General features: G+C 37.0%; 11 protein-coding genes across 11 annotated transcripts; 6 read left to right on the plus strand and 5 right to left on the minus strand. All coding sequences in view use genetic code 12, as the record gives it.

Annotated features, from left to right (window-relative positions):
* Positions 1-87: 87 nt before the first annotated feature.
* Positions 88-5316, plus strand: DEHA2F15840g (DEHA2F15840p; the record flags this gene model as incomplete). Its single annotated transcript, XM_002770785.1, has 1 exon — positions 88-5316. One exon carries the CDS (start codon positions 88-90, stop codon positions 5314-5316), a length of 5229 nt encoding a protein of 1742 aa, XP_002770831.1.
* A 104-nt stretch (positions 5317-5420) lies between these two features.
* Positions 5421-6971, minus strand: DEHA2F15862g (DEHA2F15862p; the record flags this gene model as incomplete). The annotated part of the gene is made up of 1 exon (XM_461049.2): positions 5421-6971. The coding sequence occupies one exon, from the start codon at positions 6969-6971 to the stop codon at positions 5421-5423; it is 1551 nt and encodes a 516-aa protein (XP_461049.2).
* Positions 6972-7131: 160 nt separating this feature from the next.
* DEHA2F15884g (DEHA2F15884p) lies at positions 7132-8061 on the minus strand (the record flags this gene model as incomplete). Its single annotated transcript, XM_461050.1, has 1 exon — positions 7132-8061. One exon carries the CDS (start codon positions 8059-8061, stop codon positions 7132-7134), a length of 930 nt encoding a protein of 309 aa, XP_461050.2.
* A 476-nt stretch (positions 8062-8537) lies between these two features.
* Positions 8538-9989, plus strand: DEHA2F15906g (DEHA2F15906p; the record flags this gene model as incomplete). Its single annotated transcript, XM_461051.1, has 1 exon — positions 8538-9989. One exon carries the CDS (start codon positions 8538-8540, stop codon positions 9987-9989), a length of 1452 nt encoding a protein of 483 aa, XP_461051.2.
* Positions 9990-10335: 346 nt separating this feature from the next.
* DEHA2F15928g (DEHA2F15928p) lies at positions 10336-11274 on the plus strand (the record flags this gene model as incomplete). The annotated part of the gene is made up of 1 exon (XM_461052.1): positions 10336-11274. The coding sequence occupies one exon, from the start codon at positions 10336-10338 to the stop codon at positions 11272-11274; it is 939 nt and encodes a 312-aa protein (XP_461052.2).
* A 251-nt stretch (positions 11275-11525) lies between these two features.
* Positions 11526-13605, plus strand: DEHA2F15950g (DEHA2F15950p; the record flags this gene model as incomplete). The annotated part of the gene is made up of 3 exons (XM_002770786.1): positions 11526-12280; positions 12495-12565; positions 12626-13605. 3 exons carry the CDS (start codon positions 11526-11528, stop codon positions 13603-13605), a joined length of 1806 nt encoding a protein of 601 aa, XP_002770832.1.
* A 72-nt stretch (positions 13606-13677) lies between these two features.
* Positions 13678-14067, minus strand: DEHA2F15972g (DEHA2F15972p; the record flags this gene model as incomplete). Its single annotated transcript, XM_461053.2, has 1 exon — positions 13678-14067. One exon carries the CDS (start codon positions 14065-14067, stop codon positions 13678-13680), a length of 390 nt encoding a protein of 129 aa, XP_461053.2.
* Positions 14068-14449: 382 nt separating this feature from the next.
* DEHA2F15994g (DEHA2F15994p) lies at positions 14450-15505 on the plus strand (the record flags this gene model as incomplete). The annotated part of the gene is made up of 1 exon (XM_461054.1): positions 14450-15505. The coding sequence occupies one exon, from the start codon at positions 14450-14452 to the stop codon at positions 15503-15505; it is 1056 nt and encodes a 351-aa protein (XP_461054.2).
* A 230-nt stretch (positions 15506-15735) lies between these two features.
* Positions 15736-16842, plus strand: DEHA2F16016g (DEHA2F16016p; the record flags this gene model as incomplete). Its single annotated transcript, XM_461055.1, has 1 exon — positions 15736-16842. One exon carries the CDS (start codon positions 15736-15738, stop codon positions 16840-16842), a length of 1107 nt encoding a protein of 368 aa, XP_461055.1.
* Positions 16843-16925: 83 nt separating this feature from the next.
* DEHA2F16038g (DEHA2F16038p) lies at positions 16926-18821 on the minus strand (the record flags this gene model as incomplete). Its single annotated transcript, XM_461056.1, has 1 exon — positions 16926-18821. One exon carries the CDS (start codon positions 18819-18821, stop codon positions 16926-16928), a length of 1896 nt encoding a protein of 631 aa, XP_461056.2.
* Positions 18822-19271: 450 nt separating this feature from the next.
* DEHA2F16060g (DEHA2F16060p) lies at positions 19272-22292 on the minus strand (the record flags this gene model as incomplete). The annotated part of the gene is made up of 1 exon (XM_461057.1): positions 19272-22292. The coding sequence occupies one exon, from the start codon at positions 22290-22292 to the stop codon at positions 19272-19274; it is 3021 nt and encodes a 1006-aa protein (XP_461057.2).
* Between the last annotated feature and the right edge of the window lie 66 nt (positions 22293-22358).

Below are 22358 nucleotides of genomic sequence, written 5' to 3' on the forward strand. Positions count from 1 at the left end.
CTCAGATCGAAATTTTGATCCTAATCTACGTACTTAACAACATTTTCCTTGTACATTGAAAGACGTAGAATTTAACTTCATTGGGGAATGAAAGAAGAATCTATATCTCTGTCATTGGAACATAGGCAACAGGATGAAGTAAATAGCATTGCATCCATTTATGGGGATATCTTCGAAGATATCACACCATCGGGGTTGGTTTGGAATAAAAAGCCCAGTCCACATTTCAAGATCCTGTTACTGTCTTCAGAATGTGCTGACAGGCCTACAATATCCTTGATATTAGACATTGAGTTCACTAGTACATATCCATTATCTCCACCGAAGATTAAAATTTTAGAGCCTAAAAATATTCTAAAAACCAGACTACAAGCTATAGAGAAAAGAATTAAGGATCTTATCAAGGAATATCCCGAGGAAGAGGTGTCGTTTACGATTATATGCGATGTAAAGGATATGTTGGATGATTTTCAGCAAACAACAGAAAAAGTGCTATCTTTGGAGGAAGAGCGGGAGTTACGACTAAAGAATGAAAGACTTCAACTAGAAAAGCTCGAAGATATGAAGCAGAAAGAACAGGAACAAGAAAAGAAGAAACAAATTGAGGAATTGAGTGAACAAATATTAATGATACAGGGTGAGTATGATGAGGACGAACAAATTACAACTGATAATGATGATGCAATTACCAAGGATATGTTGGATGAAAGAAGTCTTATACCAACGGATACGAGCCTTCACTTTGTATTTGAAAATCCAATTATCGGTCAATTTCCTGGAAGTAAGTCAAAATTCAAGTTTAGGGCAGTTCTGGGATTTGTCAAATATCGAAAAAGAGACTTGCTATCACCGATAAGCACCCAGTATATTGTTAAACCTTATATACCTCCAGAGGTACAAGAAAGGATAGATAAGAAAAATATCGAATTGTCATATTTACTTACAGAGATAGATTTGAAACATAAATACTGGTTGACCGACCTTGGTAAGAAAGAGATCCAGGACCTTGAGAGCGAGTTGCAATTAATCATGAATTTAAATCATGACAATATTGTCAAATTATACGGTTTTCAAATAGACAAAAATCCAAATGAGGATCAAGGATGGAAAATAAGGCTATTGACGGAATTCTCATCTGCATCAGATTCACTTCAAGACATTTTGCCAACTGCAGAGTTTATAAATTGGTCATTGGCAAGAACATGGCTCATACAGTTACTTCCAGGTATAGAATATTTGCATAACTTAGGGTTTGTCCATAAATTAATATGTCCTTTAACAGTATCTGTTTTTGAACTTGAAATTGATTATTATTACCAAAACTCTACTAATGAACATTTGAATAGTTCAGCATATGAGGATAGCCATAGTAAACGATTTAGCGGCTTAGAATCCACGAAGATTCTCAAATTGTGTCATCCTTCCTACGGTTTTAGATTATTAAACATGTTCGAATCTCACCCAAACGAATTTAATAACTCTCAGAATAAAACTGGTTTTATGAGCGTACTTATTCCGGAAAAGTGGATAGCACCAGAGTTAAAAAAGTCTCCTAAAAATCATCAACTGAAGACTGATATTTGGGACTTGGGTGTTCTATTTATAAGAGTGATGTTGAGCTATTATATATTGATAACCACTTACCGTACACCAGGAGAATTCTATGAAAACTTCAGTGCCGAGGATTATGTTGGTGCAGAAAACTATGCTCGTCTTGTATATGATTTATTGTCTAAAATGTTGCAGCCAAAAATTTCCAAAAGACCTAGTCCTTTGGAACTAAATGCAGTCAAATTCCTACGTGATGGTCCAATTATGACGAATATGAGGTCTAGTGGTCCTCCACATCCATATAGATACATTGAGGATGACGAGGAAAATGTGATGGGAGCTATAGAAGACTTTCTGATTGAGTCTAAATCGCTCAAAAACAATCCTAGGGATATTCAGTTTTCTCAGTACAACCAATTATCTACAATGGGAAACACAAACAGACGTTATTCCAACCAGAATCAGCATCCATATATATTGAATGACAATAGTATGAGTACTAATCAAAGGGATATGGGAAGATATGAAAGAGACTTTGAGGAAGTCGGAAAATTGGGTAAAGGTGGCTTCGGAGAGGTTGTCAAGGCAAGGAATCGTATCGAGGGCACCTTCTATGCAATAAAAAAGATTAAGCATCGTGCTAATAAGCTAGATTCATTACTTAGCGAGGTACTTTCTTTAGCTAGACTTAATCATCAGTATATAGTAAGGTACTATGGTACATGGGTAGAAGAGATCCAAGAAACTCCAAATGTATTTACTTCTGACGATGAAACTGATACAGAGAGTGAAAATGATTTTGAAAGTCCGTTTAATACGAGATCTTCCTCTTTCTTAATGAATCATGACAATTCATTTCAAGTTGATTTTATATCTAATTCGTTTGACCCAAAGATCGAATTTGCTGATTATTCTGACGATGATAACGATGATGATTTTGATGATAGAATAGAATTTGCAAGATCAGAAGATAACTCAGAGCAATATGATGAACTGTTAGATACTGAGAGCGGGACCTCTGTAGCAGAATCCAGTACTCATCAAACTAGAGCAAATTTCAAACCAGGTCTTGTAAACAACAAAGTCCATGGCCAACAAAAGTCAATATTATATATTCAAATGGAGTTTTGCGAAAATAACACATTGCTTAATTTGATAGAGCAAGGCTTACCTGGAAATCAAAATGAATATTGGAGATTATTTAGGCAACTATTAGAAGCCGTATCTTATATTCATAGAGAAGGGTTTATACACAGAGACTTAAAACCTATGAATATTTTTATCGATAAATCGAATAATGTTAAAGTAGGGGATTTTGGTTTGGCAAAAAATTCACAATTCTCTTCTGTTGTTCTGACGAATAACCAGGTAGAGTCTTCAAATAAAGATTTAAGTACAATTGTCGGTACAGTTTTCTATACAGCTAATGAGGTTGCAACAGGAGATTATGATGAAAAAGTTGATATGTATTCTCTTGGTATCATATTTTTCGAGATGTGCTACCCTTTGGCTACCGGTATGGAAAGAGCTAGAATATTGAATAATTTGAGATTGGTGACAGTTGATTTCCCAACGAGTTTTGTTGATAGTAAATTCCGGACAGAAAAGAAGATTATTAAGTTATTATTAGATCATAATCCAAAAAACAGGCCCAGCGCTGTAGAATTGTTGCAAAGTGGCTGGCTTCCAGTAGAGCATCAAGATCATATTATTAAAGAAGCACTTAAATCTTTAGCTGACCCGGCATCCCCTTGGCAGCAACAAGTTAGGGAAACTTTGTTCAACCAGCCTTATCTGTTGGCTAAGGATCTAATGTTTGACAACTATAGCAAAGGTTCTCATATTCATCACTTAGATCATTCCATTAGTGATTATTTACTTTTTAGTAAAATGATTGAAGGATTGTTTAAAATATTTAAGAACCACGGTGCAATTGAAGACTTTAATTCAAATATATTATTACCTAAATCACCTGCGCAATCCAGAGAATTAGTTTATGAAGTGTTGGATAGAAGTGGGTCTGTTTTAAGCTTGCCGTTTGATTTAATATTGCCTACAGCAAGATTCTTAAGTAGATGCAATGTGACTATACCCAAAATGTTTCGCCACGAATTTGTTTACAGACCCAACTTACGTGGTGCTGGTGTTCCAGATAAGTATAGTGCTGTCAATTTTGATATAACCACACATGACATTGCAAGTAGAAAAGTCAATGATGCTGAATGCTTAAAGGTTGTTGATGAAATATTACAATCCTTCCCTTGTTTCAAAGCCAAAAATTCAAGTAGTATAATTATTATAAATCACTTTGATATCATCACATCTGTTATAAATTTTTCTTTTGGTAATATTGGTATTGAAGATAAAAGACGCCACGAGGTAATCGGAGTTCTATCCCAGCTTGGGATTGATAAAAGTCCAGAAGAGATAAAGAGGTACTTGAGGGAAGATTTTAATGTACCACATACTGTTACTAAGGATTTGATTGACGTGTTCAATTTTACTACTGATCCTGAAAAGGCAAAACAGAAATTGGAGAAAGCTATGCTTGATTCACCACTTTTTCTTCGGGTAGAAAGAGCTTTGATATATATTAAAGAAGTTTTATCAATATTGAGGCAATTTGGGGTTAAATCACCTGTATATCTAAATCCTTTAAGTAATTACAACAATAAGTATTATTCACATGGAATAATGTTTCAAGTTATTCATCAAGTTGATAAAAATCGAAGGTTTTCAAGGGTGATTACTGGAGGAAGATATGACGGGTTGGTCTCATCATTAATAAATAAAGATGTAACGAAATCATCAACTCCGTTTGTTGTTGGTTTTTCTCTCACATCGACTTTTATGTTCTTGTTAATGAAAAATATGGACCGAAGATCAAAGGCATCATCCAAGAATTCAGAATTCAGTAAGGTAAAATGGAAGAAAAGTAGATGCGACGTTTTAGTTACAAGTTTAAATGAAAGCTACATACGATTGTCAGGGTATGAAATAGTAAAATCTTTATGGGCTCATGATATCAGCTCTGATATTTTCACTTCAACTTCGTTGGAAGATATTGCACATAAAACAGACATAGACGGGGCAAACTGGGTCGTATTAATAAAGCAGCCTAATTCCTTACAGAAAAGCAAACAAAAGCGATCTACTGGTAAGTTTAAGCCGTTGAGGGTTAAAAATGTCATCACAAATAAGGTATCAGATATAGAATATGAAGAATTAGTGCAATTTCTCCAGAGCGAAATTGAAGAGAGGAATAATGATGACGAATTTGATAATCTAGCGGGAAGTGGTTCAACTGAGTCGACAAGAGAGGGCTTAAAAAGTGATCACAATGAAGATTCAGAGTCAGATAAATTACTGATTAGAAGTGGTCCGATATTCACGGTCGATATTGATCAAAAAGTTGTGGTTGTACCCAATGCTGCTCCTAGGGGCCGGAAAAATAATAAAAAGGAAAAATGGGAAATAGAGAACGACTCAAAGCTTGCATCTGCATCGTTAATTAAGAATGTTGCTAACTCACCCATTATTACTATCGATGCGAGAGATGAAGTTTTAGATATGATACTGATCACTTCGCTTAACCAGCCAGATGAATGGATCAGAAAGGTCATCTTCTCAAATAATAACTTACCCAAGAGCTTTGCAACTAATATATATAATACATTGAAAAAAGAAGCTCTGAAAGGTACGAGATGGGTGATTTTACATTCATCTAAGACAGATAAGACATGTATTATTGATTTACAAAAATAATGATAGTACTTAGCGCTCTATTAGTATACTTTTTGTGACGATATTTAATATATGATAATTCTATAATAATTAGTTATGACTTTTAACATGTTCTACTTAGAAAACTATATATTCTTTAAATTACTTACCTTCCAATCCCAATATTCTTGTAATCTAGATTTGCCGTATTCAGCATAATTAAAGTCAATGTCTGAAATTTCACTTTGAATCATGGCCCAAACACCCCAGTAGAACCCAGGCATTCCATAAAATCCAGCTATTTCGTTAATTAAACTGCCTACTTCATCTTGTGAAGCATTCTCATTATTGAGGTATCCTTTGACCCATTTTACCATAGTTGGATTTGATAATGATGCTTCAGGGATGGCTGCCCTGTTGCAATCAAAACCCTGCCACTCAGAGAAATGATTGGCGATGTCAAATGCTCTAGGTGCGGGCAACATATATTCGTAGTCAATGAATTTTATAGGATTCATATCAAGCAGGGGCAATTTAAACGACGTATTATCAACTGGATAATTACTTTGGATAATAACATTCCCTGAAAGAAGATCACAATGTGATGTTACAAGGGGAGATTTTGTGGATACAGTAACTGATTTTAACCATAGAAATTCGTCTTGTATAACCTCTCTCATGTTTTCCTCGGTGACTTCATTTTCAGAATTTTCATTGAATGAAGAAATTAAATCTGGAGTAATAGGTACAATGTTGATCCAATCTTCGATTAATTCCCACACATTGGATATAAAACGCTTTTTAAACTTCTTGCTTTTCTTCTTGACGGACTCGCCATCTTTTCCATGTTCTTTTGATTGCCTCTTCATCTCTACAGTGAAATTCCGCAATCTTTCTACTCCATTTTGAATAGCCTCACTGTCTACTTTACTATGCCAATTACCCAACTGTTGGGCAATCGAAGGATATAACCCCTCAGAGTGTAGTTCTTCTGTTTTTAAAGATCGTCCTGGTAAGAAACCATATACTAGACCATTTCTGAATCTTGCATGGACCGCGGGTGCCAACTCCAAGGAATTTAAAACCAAATGCAGCACGAATTCTCTATGTCTATCTATAATAAGGTTCGTACCATTCCCATACACTCTCATAAGAACGGTCTCTTGCGTTCCTGAATATGAACACGACAAAAGCATATTCGTTATACCACCAGTAACTCTCTCTATATGGATCTTGGTAGCGTCCACCCAAGTCTGAGGAAATATCTTCGAAAGAAGAGCTTTAACCTCACTATACTCACTATCTTGACTGCTTTCTAAGTCAATGTAATATTCAGGTAAATACATAGCGTGTGTGGGGTGAATATTTATGGCACTCGTGTCATTACACTTATTTCCTGGAGGTGGACTGGGCGAAGTACCAGGTGATGAATCCACTTGTAACGATGGCGTATTAGAGCCTTCATGATGTGAATCTGAATCCAAATCTGAAAAAGACGCATTGTTTAGTTTATATAATAGATTCTTATTTTCTATTTTCATTTTGATTTCTCGAGGAACGGCATTAGCGATTCGATTCATTTGGCTGATTTGATCATTTTCGGGGTCCTCAATGGGGTGTAAAGTATCTTCATTTGAATTTATAGGAACAAATCTCACTTCTCCACTGGAAACAAAGCAATATACAGACAGCTTCATGTCTAATAAGTCAACTGAAACATTTAGTATAACCACTTTTTCATATCCTGGAATCTTTTTTTTATCAACAGCGAGAATTCACATGCTTCAGAAAGGAAAATATACGCTACAGTCATGTGAGCTTAAGCCAAATTTATTCATACACTATACAATAACTACTCTAGACACTAAGAGATTCATCTTGGTTGATTCTATTATACTGTGTATCGGGATTGTCATTATCTTCTTCTTCAGAAATGATAATATATGGTTCATATGATTTTGGATGGGTGATATGTGGAAATAATCTGCGATAAGCCCAACATGCCATACCTAATCCAATAAGACTTCCTATGATGACATCGACAAAATGATGTCTGTAGTCTTCGGTACGACTCAACGCAATATATGTACATTGCAATGTAGGAATCCACGCGAGGATAGATCTCCAGTAGCCCAGATTTTCGTTCATGATAACCAATTGACCACTTAACCACAACGACAAGTACACGAGACCGGAAAAACTGATACTGGAATGGCCCGAAGGCGTGGTACGGAAGCCGTCTTTCAATAAGTCAAGATTATCGGTGGTGCAGACATCTTTGGCAAAGACCATTACATTGAGAGGTGCGTCGCTTCTAGGAACACAACGAGCGAGGAAATCAGGACGATGTCTGCCGATTAAATTCTTGAGAACGTCAGTAACCACGCTAGTGGTGAAGCAAGAGATGCAGAGTCCAAGAATCGACACGTACGTCACGTATATCTTGTTCTCGGGCTTTGTCATGATTAATCCTATCACGCCGATAACCATTATTGGCTCCCACACCGAATAGAAGAATAATGCCCCATTTGTCACTCTTTCGGATTCTGCAAACGGATGCGAGATCGTAAGGTCGTTGATGAAAAACTGCCTCTGAAATGGCTCAATCTTATACGTGACAATGTACAAAACACACAACACTCCCAATAAGACTAAATCTGCGAATCTCCACCTCACTAAACGGGCTGATAATGCATTTCTTTTCAATCCAAATGTAACTCGATTGAAGTCATCGTCCGTGTGGAAATAGTTCAACGCGCTGTAGACCTTTTTTTTGACGTTGTCCATGTTTAAGGTTAGTTATATTGATGTATACTATATACTACTAAGTCATATTTGGGACATAATTAAGGCAAAAGCCAAGCTCTGATCACGTGACCTCACTATGAATACATTTATTTATCTACTAGCTATAGACATCTGTAAAACAGGATATACGTTGTAGGAGGTAAGTCTTCATTTATGGTTACTGGTATTGCACGTCGACCTACGGGTATAGTCTCCCAGGGTAACCATATTACCAGAACCTGAAATTTATTCAAAAAATTATTGCAATCACATAGTTAAGAACGCCGAATGTTCTCGGAAAACCATTTATCCGCACATATGATAAGAATATATCCAAAGAAGGAAGGGTATCTAATGGAAATAAATATTTACCCAGTGATCATAAAATAGCATGCCCGGATGGTAAGTTAAATAGATGGGATATCCCTGATAAAAAACAACTTAATTCATTTTTATGTTATTATAATTATTGAAATATGGCTGATTATATGGAATGCCAGCAGATACCCACGCCTGGAACGAGTATACCCTCGACTCCCACAGAAAGTAAAGCAAGCTTAAGTTTAGACCAACTTGATACCCAAATAATTAACGCAACAGTTAATGATGACTTGTCTAATGATGGACCAAATAGTTTGCAAACCTTAAAGAATGCCGTTCCATATAAAACATCGATGGCTACCATAACTTTTAACGGAACCATTTGGGAAAAGGTCGATGCTGTTGCTAGTGCAGGTTTCGATGGAATTGAGATCATGGCTCCAGATTTGGATGAGACAACCCCCGAAGAGTTGTATCAATACTGTCAATCCAAAAACCTTGAAATCATCGTATTACAACCATTTAGGGACTTGGAGGGGTATGATGATGAATCTAAATTCCAGAGCAAGCTTGAGGAGTTAGAAAAAACCTTCAAAGTGATGCAGGTGCTCCACACAGACCTCATGATGTGTTGTGCTAATTGCTTACCTGAGTCTGAAATTTCGCTGGATGAATCTACGATCATCAAACAATTGAGAGTAGCAGCAGACCTAGCTGCAAAATACAACATACGTATTGCTTACGAAAACTTGAGCTGGGCAACCCACATTTATACATTGGATAAATTGTGCCATATCGTGAGAGAGGTTGACAGGCCAAACTTTGGGTTATGCTTGGATACCTTCCACATTAACATTCATAACTCGTCGCTTGACGTCATTGATAACATGGGCGATAAAATCTTCTTTGTTCAATTCTGCGACGCTCCTATTCTTAAGCTAAACACAATAATAGAATACGCCAGAAACTACAGGGTCTTCCCTGGTCAAGGTGAGTATTCCAACATAGTGGAGATGCTTTCAAGGATTCACAATGGCGGATACAAAGGATATTTATCGTTGGAAGTGTTTAATGCATCGTTCAGAGAGAGCACGAGCTACTGTAAGCCTGTCGCTGATGATGCCTTGAGAGGATTACTATACTTACAAGGACTCTTCTGCGATCAATATTTGGATAAACATATATTCCCAAGCTTGAAAGTCGACTATGCCATCCTCAATACCCCCGTTACATCGGTATCTACTGATCGTCCATTTTCATGGACCGATTTAACCTTACACATGGATCAATCATCGCAGGCCATTTTCAAGCTCAACTGCGAAAATCTAGGGTATGCTAAGTACTTCAACTCCCAGACATTATCCTCTGACCTGGCCGCTTCAATGTTGACCCCAACACAATCACCAGCTATTTCCAGAATCATATTAAAGGTCAACAATAGACTAGAGTACAATAGACAATACTTATTTATAAGGTCGGTTTTTGGCATGTCCCATATACAGAATGACCCTTACAATACTGCTACTGACTTTGGCCTCCCCAATCTGTCAACTTTTGGTTACTCCTCTGGCGGCTTAATCATTACATTGACACTTAACCAAGAATAATTGCATTGTATACTACGGGAATATTATATATACTTAGATAGAACTACATTTTAACCCCACGTATCCCCAATAATGTACAAAATTTAATTTTAAACATATTTGAATACCAGAATTTGCTTATTGTAGACCTCAATAACCCACTCGGAAGCTCCCATGTCCGACCGCCGGTTTAACTCTTCTACACTCCTTGCAGAATATTTTTCCTAATGCTTCCGATGCAGCTGGATAAACCATTAACCAAAAAGACGAGGAGGAGAAATGGGCACACACGACGCTGAATATGGCTCTATCAACGGTTAAGATCTATTTAGTATAAGGAGTTGCTATCACGATTGATAAAGCAAAAATGGCAGATACTAGTCAATTGGACCTTAAAGAAATACATGAGTTTGCCTTCGATGTGGCAGAAAGAGCTGGTAAGATGTTGGTGGCTGCATCACAAAATAGAACAGCCGATGAGAATATAAGATTGAAGAAGAATACCGTAGATATAGTCACTGAGACCGATGAAGAGGTAGAAAAGTTTATCAAAACTGAAATTAATAACAGATATCCAGAACATAAGTTCATTGGGGAAGAGACATATTCCGCAGGTAAATCAAAGAAATATCTTGTCGATGATGACCCAACATGGATTGTAGATCCTTTAGATGGAACAGTGAACTATGTACATTTATTTCCTATGATCTGTGTATCAATTGGGTTTGCAGTTGGAGGAAAATCTGTTGTGGGTGTTGTACATGCTCCGTTTTTGAGCCAGACGTATTCTGCATACCCAGGAGGGGGTGCATGGCTTAACAAGCTGATCCAGCTCCCATTGCAGAACCTCCCGATGCCTGAAAATGCCCCCAAGGGGTGTATCTTCCTGTGTGAATGGGGAAAGGACAGAAGATATGCTCCAGGACTGAATCTTCAGCGCAAGGTTGATTCGTTCATCAACATGGCCACTGACTACTGTCACGGTGTTAGAAGTTTAGGGAGTGCCAGTTTGGATTTGTGTTTTGTTGCGACCGGAGCATTCGACATATGGTGGGAAGGTGGATGCTGGGAATGGGATGTGGCTGGCGCAGTTGCCATCTTAAATGAAGCAAAAGGGTTAGTTACTACAGGAAACCCACCTGAAAACCCAGATGTGATTCCCGAGGTTGAATTGGGCTCAAGATTGTATTTGGCTGTTAGACCGTGCCAAGGAACTGACACGGAAACCCCCAGACAAAGTCAAGAGAGGGTGATCCGTCAAGTATGGAAAAGAGTAAATACTTTAGACTACGTTCGCCCACAGTAATATTTCAAGACATGCATAAGTAGATGGCATATATAATACATAACGAATATACCAACTAATACCTCGCTAGATAATGTAAACTATTTGTTCGTATTGATTTATTGATTGTAGAATAATTTTCAATTTTGTCTGATACCGATTGATCGAGAATATCGAAATTCACGGAATCAGGGCGAATTCAAATAGTATCCCTTATTTTAATAATATAACTGATATAAGCATACTGAAGAATATTCATATATATATATAGCATGAGTGGCAGTATATTTAGTTCTGGAGATCCATGGGAAAATGGGTGGGCATCTAATGATAATGCTAATATAAGGTCATCTACCATTCCTGGTTTTGAATCAGGCAGTACATATTTAACATCATCACAATTACTCAAGCATGATGATACAAGAGATGCAAACGATTTGGGTGAAATTCCGGTATCGTATAAGAAGGTTTATTCTGCATTGTCAGAAGATATATCTACAGTCACTGATTTGGAAAGATCGGTGTTTAATAAGTTGGTGGACGCTGGTTATTTAACAAGTTATCAAAGTTCGAAGATCTTAGATACATTGTATGATCATGCCATATTACCACCATCTGAAATTGCCAATTTTGGACGAATTTTGGGTCTCATTGCATTAGAATTGGATGCAGCAGGAACGGGGGAATATGTGACATTACAAATGAGACTCAATAATTTGCCTGATTTATCTGACAAAGTAGTTCATTTACTTATAAATAATGACGACAAATCGGAGACTAAAGATATTGTGGATCCATTGAGTGCCCAATTGGCAAACTCCGGTTTGCCTGAAAATGATAGGAATGAATGGCATGCGGATGCGTCAGAGCATAAGAGAGGTGGCCAAGCAAGTATTTTGTCAGACCCTATACTTACTGACCATACGTCTGTACAGCAAAGTCATCTTGATGGAGGTGGAGAACAACAACCTGCAGATCATTCGCATATTGCCAAATACATCAATAATATAAGAGATACCTTTACTCCGTTAGTTGATTCTAAAGAAACCATCAAGATAAAGGAAGTACCTGAAAAGGAAGGGTTAGTTTTCAAGCACACAAATTATATCATTTCCCATGACTTAAACTTGGGCATGCATGGACCAGCAGGAACAAAGAAAGTTATCAGAAGATATTCTGACTTTGTATGGTATGTAACACAATTTCAACTATTATTTGACACACTATACTAACTTAATTAGGTTATTGGAGTACTTATTGAAAAAATACCCTTTTAGGGTGATTCCTGGTTTACCTCCTAAGAAATTTTCTGGTATGTAATTTTAATTTCTTATACGTTTCATTGACTCATTTACTAATCATTTACAATTAGTAGGATCTTCCCCAGATTCTCAATTTTTACAACGACGTCGTCGGGGTCTTTTCAGGTTCTTAAATCAAATAGTTAAGCATCCTGTATTAAGACAAGATGCATTAGTCGTGACGTTTTTAAGTGTTCCGACTGATTTAACTACGTGGAAGAAACAAGCGAAAATTGACTATTCTTTGGAATTTAAAGGACGTAAGATCCTGACCGAGTTTATCAATTCTATTTGGCCAACTATAGGAGAAGAATTCCTTAATAATTGGAAAAATGCAGAGAATAATATTACTAAATTAATTGAATTATGGACCAAGATTGTCATGTTGGTTGAAAGATATGAAAAGAGACAACAGCAAGTTGCGTATGATAATGGAAAATTCGTAGAAATGATAAAGGGATTTCTGCTCTTAAATGGCTCGCTCTATCCTCATTCAGAAGAACATGGTACGATAATTGGCAACAATAATAAAGATGATATGAATTCTATTAATGACTCCTTGGATCGTGTGTCGGGGTTTTTTAATAAATCTAGTCAAGTACTTATAGATGAGAGTTATGCCATAAATACATCAGTGTTGGAAAAGTTCAAAAACTATCTTGACTATTTATATTCATTACAAGAATTGTTTGAAAGATCCAGAAAATTACTGGCTAATAATATAGCACAATTGCAAATCAGAATTCATGATAATGAGCAAAAATACAACAAATTAAGCAGCGATAATGCTGACATAAAAGGAAGTGACCTAGCTAAATTAAGACAGGTTATAATTAACGATAAGCAAGAAATATTCCAGCAATTGAATAAGGACTGGCTAATCAAAGATTGTGTCTTGGATGAATTTTTGATGTTTCAAGAAACGCAATACTTAATCAGTGAGATGTGGGTTGAATGGTGCAAAGGAAGATATAAGTTCCAAGATAAAATATTCGAATTGCATGATAACTTGAATAATGAAGTTGTCAATGACATGCCTCTCTCCAGATAGCATTGTATAATACGTAATTGTCATTTCCAATGTTTCCCATAATATATCATTGTATGAAATTTCACGACAGTTTTACTTATTCTCTAAATTCTGTACCACATTTTGCCATTTGGCTATCACTTCATGATCATTAGTGCTTCGTAATTCCAAATCTTCATCGAAATATCTCTTGTGCAACACTTGTGAGATATTAAGTTCCGATTTAGCCTGATCGAATAACTCTTGATCATCATAAGAAATCAATGATCCCAATATGTTACCCACGATAATTCCTAGTTCTGCACCTTTGGGAAACAGATCGTCAAACCCATCTTGAAGACTCGACTCTTTAGCACTAGTTATTCCATCTAAATATCCTTGTTTCGAATGCATTCTTTTAATATCTGCTGTGGAATTATCTAGCTCTTCTATGTCATCATCACCCCAAATATCATCAATGTCATTACTTTCGTTTTTAGTCATTTCTGTTTTATCAGCAACTCCTGAATCTACCTTACTAGTACAGGAACAGTCTCCATTACATTTAGAAGACATTCTACCTCTATTTGTTTCCGTAGACGACTATATTGCAATTATTTAGGCCCTTAATATGGTATATTTATTTAAATGTCGCATGTCGTCCAATAAATTTTTCAAGTACACAAACGGTTTGTTAGTCATTTCGTTTAGCAAACATATACTATATTCATCAGTATAAACGAAGTACGATAAACCATCATTAATTATTAATATTTTAACTAGTATAAGGTGCTGGTAACCTGGAAAACGACATTTATTTTGAATTATTATAATTCTTATTTTAAACAATCCTTAATCATTACAAACATTACCAATAGGAAATACCATGACAGAGAATATAATTACACAGGTGTCCCAAGAATCGTACGCACCGGCTCCTCAGCAAGCATACGAGGAGGGGGATAACATAGATTACGATTCTACAATACATTTGAACATTAGAGGTATGAATTTCACGATAACCAGAGATGAGTTAATGAGCTTACCGGAGAGCATATTATTATGTTTATTCCCAAATGGTGTATTTTTGGATGAAAATGGGCAAGTTATTACCAACTTGACGGAGGAAGATATCGTGTATGTTAATTTTGAACCAGAATGCTTTCAATATATTATCGACACATTTGGCCTGGCTCAACGTGATTTACAAGAAATGCCGGCTGAGTCGCCCCAAGTTAGTGGTTACGGACGTTTTTCTCAGCAGGAAACAGGTGCCAGTGTGTTACAAAGTAAGCCGGCTATTATTGTCTTGAGAGAGGATTTGGACTACTATGTTATCCCACCAATCCTGGGCCTTAACGCAGAGCAAATAAGATATATCAAATTGCAAGTCTCGGAAGGCTTGACGAAGAATAAAATGATATTCAGCGGTTTAGGCTACGACCCCTCGCTCTCTCCTTCAGTCGAGCAAAGATTGGGGCCTGCAGAACAGCATTTGTTCGACATGTTATGTTCCAGCGGATTTGAACCAACTGGAAAATGGGGCAGCAGATCTCCGGAACCTAGTAAATGTGTTATTCTGTCGTTGCTGTTGGTACGTTTGAGACCAGACGAACCGCAGACTCCTGACTCGCCATCGTTAGATCCAATACCATCTGAAACGTCGCTTACATCGAGAAAGTCGAGATCTCGAATCGCAAATTTAGCTTCCAGCGCATCGAGGGCTGCTTCTAGGTCATTATCTAAGAATAGAAAAAGTGTGAATTCCAACCAAACCAAGCTTTTATTGTTCTGGAGGAAACCAGCTAGAAAGTGCTGGTGGTCAAATCAAACTATAGACATTGATGTGTCAAGCATATTGCCTAACCAAAAGATAATGACCGTTAAAGTACATGTTAGAAGAGTCTGGACTTTGGAATTATCTGTTATTGGTGTTCAATAATATATTTCCATCTTTTTGAGTTTATCATATATATATCTATATACCATATGTCATCATTTCAGCTCTGCATTGATCGCTATCTATAATATTAATAATACATAATTCTATAACTAATTCTTTTCAGTATCAATGAATTTTACGTGTATACGTTTACGCGTTAAAAGTAATTTTGAAATAAAATCAGCTTGTTAGGCATATTAATATACAATTTAATCTACTGTATAGCAAGAATGGCATCTATATTAATGGGCAAGGCCCAGAGAGCTGAAATGTACGAGCAAGAAAGATTGCATCATACTCCGTGGGTTGAAAAGTATCGTCCGAAAAATTTAGATGATGTTGCATCGCAGGACCATGCTGTTAAGATTTTGAAAAAGACACTTGAATCCGCCAATTTACCACATATGTTGTTCTATGGTCCGCCAGGTACAGGTAAGACATCTACTATATTGGCTCTTGCTAAACAATTGTATGGACCTCATTTGTATAAATCGAGAGTGTTGGAATTGAATGCGTCTGATGAAAGAGGTATTTCAATTGTAAGACAAAAAATAAAGAACTTTGCTAGATTGACGATATCCAATCCTTCCAAGGAAGATTTAGAGAACTACCCATGTCCTCCTTATAAAATTATTATTTTAGATGAAGCTGATTCCATGACGAATGACGCACAATCAGCATTAAGAAGAACCATGGAAAATTATTCTGGTGTGACTAGATTCTGTCTTATTTGTAACTATATTACACGTATAATCGATCCCCTTGCATCCAGATGCTCTAAATTTAGATTTAGATTGTTGAACAATAGCAATGCCTTGAATCGATTAAAATATATAGTGGGTCAGGAAGAAATTGCTTTGGATAACGAAGATGTCCTTGAAGAAGTATTAAATATCTCTAATGGTGACTTGAGAAAAGCCATCACATACTTACAATCTGCAGCTAGACTACACGCGTCATTTAATAATAGAATTGATGCGAATGGTGACATCGAAATGGTCGATGCTGATACCAAAAGTAAAATTACGCAAGATTCTGTACAAGAAATCGCCGGCGTCTTGCCAGAAGCTTCATTAGATCAAATTATAAGTGCCATTGAGTCTTTGGATACAAGGACTATATTGCAGAAAATTGAGGAGATAGTGTTACAAGGCTGGAGCGCTCAGCAGGTCGTAGATCAGTTACATGACAAATTCATATTGAACGATTCGTTGGAGTCATCCACTAAAAATAAAATTGCAAAGATATTATTTGAGACTGACAGGAAATTGAATAATGGCACAGATGAACATATTCAATTATTGAACTTATGCTTACAGATTAAAAAAGTCCTATAATTACACTTATATTATATAGCAGAATACTAAATATTGATATTTATGCGTACTGTAGAATAAAAGTGCAACAGCTTTATTTTAGCTCACCGGCGTGGAGAAGGCTGATTTCTTTGATCAAACCCACTTGATTGTTGTAATGGTGGCATGCCCATTCCTGGTGGTGGAGGTGGCATTCCTGGTGGGAATCCCATGTAAGGATGATTTCCAGGAGGTGGTGGCATTGGACCATTACGGCCATTGGCAAACTGAGATGGCATTGGCATACCTGGCGGAGGCATAAAACCTGGTGGAAACATCTTAGGTGGAGGGCCCATATTTGGAGGATACTGAAGATGAGGAGGTGGTTGGTTATGTCCATTAGCGCCAGTTGGTGGAGCACCTAATGGACGTGAATCATTAGGTCCATTGACTCCAGGTGGAACATTTGGTCCACCATGAAATTGTCTCATCCATGGAGGCATTTGTTGAGGAGGAATTTGCTGTTGATTCATTTGTTGACCTGGTGGTAAGTTCATGTTTTGTTGTTTTGGCCCAGGGATTTGTTGCAGTTGCATCTGGGGTTGAACATTCGAAGTTAATGGAGATTGCTTAACATCAGGGGAAGCAACTCTAGCTTTTGGCTGCCCGTGAGTACTACTTGCAAATAAAGCAGGGCTTGACGTGTTACTTCCATCAGGACCTTCTCTTTTATTTAATAAGGACATGAAAAAAGTGTCATCGTTAAGTGGTTGACCTGGGATAGGTTTCTTGGCCTCTTGCAAAATTTCCTTTTGTGGGGATATTGGTTGAGGTAAAGTTTGTGGTAAAGGTTGAGGTAAAGTTTGAGGTAAAGGTTGTGGTAAAGGTTGGGGTAAAGACTGTGGTGAAGGTTTATTAGCTTCGTTTGGGTTATTCATCATAGATAAAAATCTTGAATATCCCTGATCACCCTTTCCAGGTAATGCGTGTGATTGACTTCTACCCTGGGTTTGATGCTGAGCTGGCAAATTTTGCGATTGGCCATGATCTGGTCTGGTCAATTGCGGTTGGTTTTCTGACGACGGAGTATTGAAAAAAGATGAAAATCTAGAACTCTTAGCAGAGGGCTCTGAATTTGCAACAGTAGGCGTAGACACTCCAGAACTTGGAGCTTTCAAGGACGAAGCGTTAGAATCGACGGACTGTCTTTTTGGCTTGACAAACGAAAAGAAATAGTCTACCTCATTGCCACTTTTTTCTGCATTTAAATCAGTATTATCTTCCACAATTTCACCATTTCTACGACGCTCCTCAGATCTCATGTTACTCTTCCACCTTTCAAAGTCCTCGACTGTCTGACCCATGTTAAGGTTTAATTCGTTATTTAAGTCAGCACTTTCCCACTCTGGCTCTATTTCTTCTGTAGGTTCTCCTAATAACTGAGATATTTTGTCTTCGGATAATGAATCTAAATCACCAGTCTTTAAGAATCCTGGTTTACGTTCCCAGTTAGAAGCAGAATCTTGGCGCTTTTTATTGGAAGCATTTTTATTTTTATTATTGTTATTGTTATTGCCATGCTTCGAGTTGTGACCAAAGTCTTTGGCTCCGCTCGACGTATTTTGCGACTTAGACTTGGCTCTCCAGAAGCTTTTGTCCGGTAATTCGTTCGTTTCTTTATAATCCTTAACAAAAGCCAGGTTTCTTAACTCGAATAAAAATTCAATTGTATATACACGCTCAAGGCTTTTCTTTGACAATTTAGATATGGTGGGCATTGTGGTGTTTGGGCTATTGCTGCGTGATCTTGGTTCAAATTCTGGAGTCGACTCTTCAGCAGCTTTAGCAATGGCTGAGTCTAACAATTTGGATAATGCGCTTCCGGGCTCAACTGACCCACTAGATGCTGCTTGGCTCGATACATGCGATGACTTCTCGTTGTTTGATCCATCTTCTTTAAACACTTGTATTATGGATGGGTCGCCCAATAATGGATTTGAAGTTGTTTGGTCGGATGACATATTACAAAAATATTATGCACTTATACTTGGGACAATTGCAATCTCTGAATGATATGAATAAACGATTTGAATATATTTCTTATCGATTTTCCCTTTGAAATTAACTTCTTTTGTCCTATATGATGTGATATAAAATTCTTTATTCTCTATTCGCCTTATAGGATACAGCTAACGTCCGGATAAATAATTTAAACAAGTTATAAACCTTTAAACAGGTTAATGAATCTCTTCTGTACAATTGAGTGACAATATGTATTGATCTATTGTTACAAACTATGATGAATAGAACTTCGAACTAGCTAATTACTAGGATAATCTAAGGATCGTTTAAGTTCACCGACCAAAAATTTTAGTGTGCGGGTAAATATCATATTGAAGGCATACAGTGTAGCATACAAATATATAAAAGCTACTTAGGATAAAATACGAGACATGAAGGAAGTATAGTATTCACTTTACTAAATAAGGGAGATTTAAATTCATTATTTCACGACACATAACAAACCAGTCTATTTCACGTAGGGTATCTTTTGTCTTTTGGTCATTGACATTGACATTGGAATCATTATTCTGTAATAGTTTTCTCTTTTCTTCTTCTTCCCACTTGAATAACTCATACATAAACCTTAAGTTGGGTTGAACTATGATATTCAAACGGCGGACTCTTACGTAAAGGTACGCTTTTGGTAAAGTAATATTTAACCTCTTCATAACCTCGGCAATCACTACGGTGGCCGATCTGGAAACACCAACACGACAATGGACCAAGATTTTAGTTTCTCCGTTTGACTTTTTGTACTCATTATCGATATACTTGAGGATACTGGGTAAGGAAACAGATAACTCATCGATTCCATCATCTTGTAAATTATTAACCTTCAATACGGTGTCGACACAACAAGCGTTGGACTTGGAATTCGAAGGAGTTATATTATACACTTCAATATTGCCACCATCCAATTCATCAATAGAGACATTGTTATTCTTTTGAAACTTATAGCCGTTAAGCCAGTATAATGGTTCGCCAACCGATATGACTTTCTTAATTCCCAATTTGGAAAGCAAAGGCAAACTGTTTGCATGCTTTAACGATCCCAAATATAAATATGGCAAGATTCGCGATGGTATTGAACCTTCGACATCCTTGACCCAATCTGTAGGGGAGCAGAATTCATCGTCCCAGTCAGAATCATCACTGGCCTCATCTGAACTAGAATCCGAGTCCGATTCATTCACGATATAACCTAGTTTTAAATTCTTAGCAATGGATTGGTTAGGTATCGAACTAGATATTTGGGGTAAAAATAATTCATTAAGCTCTTGGTTCGTTATAGTTTCTAATTCTCGCCAATTTATTGAGCTTCCCAACGATTGTGGAGAGAATTTATTCAAAATAATTTGTAATTTCTTCAAGATTGTAACATCAGTATTAAAAATATAAAACGGCCGGCCGTAATCTAAGTGCAAATCAAGCATTGCTTGGTCTAGCTCAATGTTCTTTGAATACATTAAATAGCACAAGACTAATAATGACAGTTCTGTATACCCATCTGAGCAATAAATTAATGAGCTTAACACATCTCTATCGTATGATGTCGAAGATGAATATAAGTAAAGTAACTTACAAGTATTCACAATGGCCATCAAAGCCTCTTTGCGACAATCTCCAAGTCCTATTGACCCAGATGGTGGGAACTCCAATGTATGAAACTCTTGATCAGTTGAGTGATGAGTTGAAATAGTATATTTGAATAGTAACGAGGAAAGTGTTGGTAGATCTGGAAAAGAAGCGTCGTTATGACAGTGTATAAATAAACGCCAATTTGCCTTTGGATGTGGTAAATAGGTAAATATATCATTGGAGTTAGCAGTCTCCTTCGTAATTATCGAATTATGAGGGTCACAATATAAATCTTTACCTTTATCTGTATCGAACTTAACTTCTAAATTCCCTGAATTTCTCAGTAAATGGATTAGCATTATTTGATGGTCCCATATGTTACCAACCCAAACATTTTTATTTATCTTAGTAGCAGCCGACATTCTGGTGGTCTCGATTTTTTCCTTAATCTGATAATCATTATCCCATATCGACAATGTATTAGATTTAAATGCATCCAATTTCAAATTTATCTGCGTCTTTTTGTTTGAGTCTAAAGATGATGCTAGGACAGAATTATTAGGTTTGAACGTAAATAATCCTTGGAATTTAGTATACTCGTTTTGGTTCAGTAATATGTTGTCTAAGAATTTTATGTCATCAGGAACAAAAACATTATATCTGGAGCTTTCTTGACCTTCACGGTAAGCACTATATATTTGCGTAAGCCATATGATACGAGCTATCGCACCACAACGACAACTAGAAGTACTGTGATTTTGATGAAAGCAGTATACAACGAAATCAGAGCAAAGAGCCAGCTTGGCTACTTGAATATGGAAATTCCTCAAGGATACACCTGAATCTGGGTCCAAATCAAGAAAGAATGGGAGATGACCAATACTTATACAGTCGGCGAAAAAGATACTCAATAATTCATTTAGAGTTGGTGGATCCTCTCTTTCAAATATCTTGCTAACGATCTTGTATATTAAGTCTGATACCTCTGCCTTCGAGACATCAATGGGTTGTAATATTTCATTGAGTTTAACCGTATTTTTAAGCAATGGCTGACCTGATAAACTATCTGGCGAGGAGTTTACACACATCAAAAACCTTGCACTTATTGGCCTCGATTGATCAAAGTTATCCAATGAATAGCTAGTTCGCTGGGTGACAAAATATTGTCTTTGGGCAAAATTCTCCTTGTGGATTCCATGAAGCCAAGGAAACATGTCCTTGGTAGGCGGAAGCGGTCTATTGAAGTACCAATTGAATACATATTGTAGCTGCCCGTATGTTATTGATTTCACCCGGATTCGTGTATTTATCTCCTTAAACGGCTGCACTACCTTCAAATCCTCCTTGTAAAACTTCGACCCACTATCTAATGGAGAAATGTCTTCGTCTGTCTTAAACTGTTTTATGCATTCATGGTCCGACTCGACATTCAACTTGGTCGTCTTAGTCCCTATTAGTCCATCGCACACTTCACAGTTCTCGTCCACAACACTACAATTATCGGAATCTATAACCTCATCCTGCCAATTAGCCCTCTGTATATTATTTCCCTTTGTATTAAGCGTCTGAAGCCTCGCCTTAAATCTATCTCTTTCATATAGAAGATCATTTGATGAAGACGACGATCGCTTACTCATTCGAGCCAATGCCGGCACTGGCATGCCTCCCGTCGGTCCTGTCCTCGTTTTATTATCACTTTTATTGCCTGATGTTTCTTTATTATTGTCTATTACAGCCATATCTGCATTATCTAACCGAATCGACCTAGGAATTTGTGGAATCTCCGATGGTGTGGAGTTACTGGTTTGTGACTGAATACGGATAGCGGATGGTAATCCTGTTGAAGTCATCGCAATAACCTCTAATGCGTAGTACTATTGTTTATCTGAGTTGAATCAGCCGAAGCACGATAAGCT

This window comes from Debaryomyces hansenii, assembly GCF_000006445.2.
Source record: "Debaryomyces hansenii CBS767 chromosome F complete sequence".
Classification (NCBI taxonomy): domain Eukaryota; kingdom Fungi; phylum Ascomycota; class Pichiomycetes; order Serinales; family Debaryomycetaceae; genus Debaryomyces; species Debaryomyces hansenii.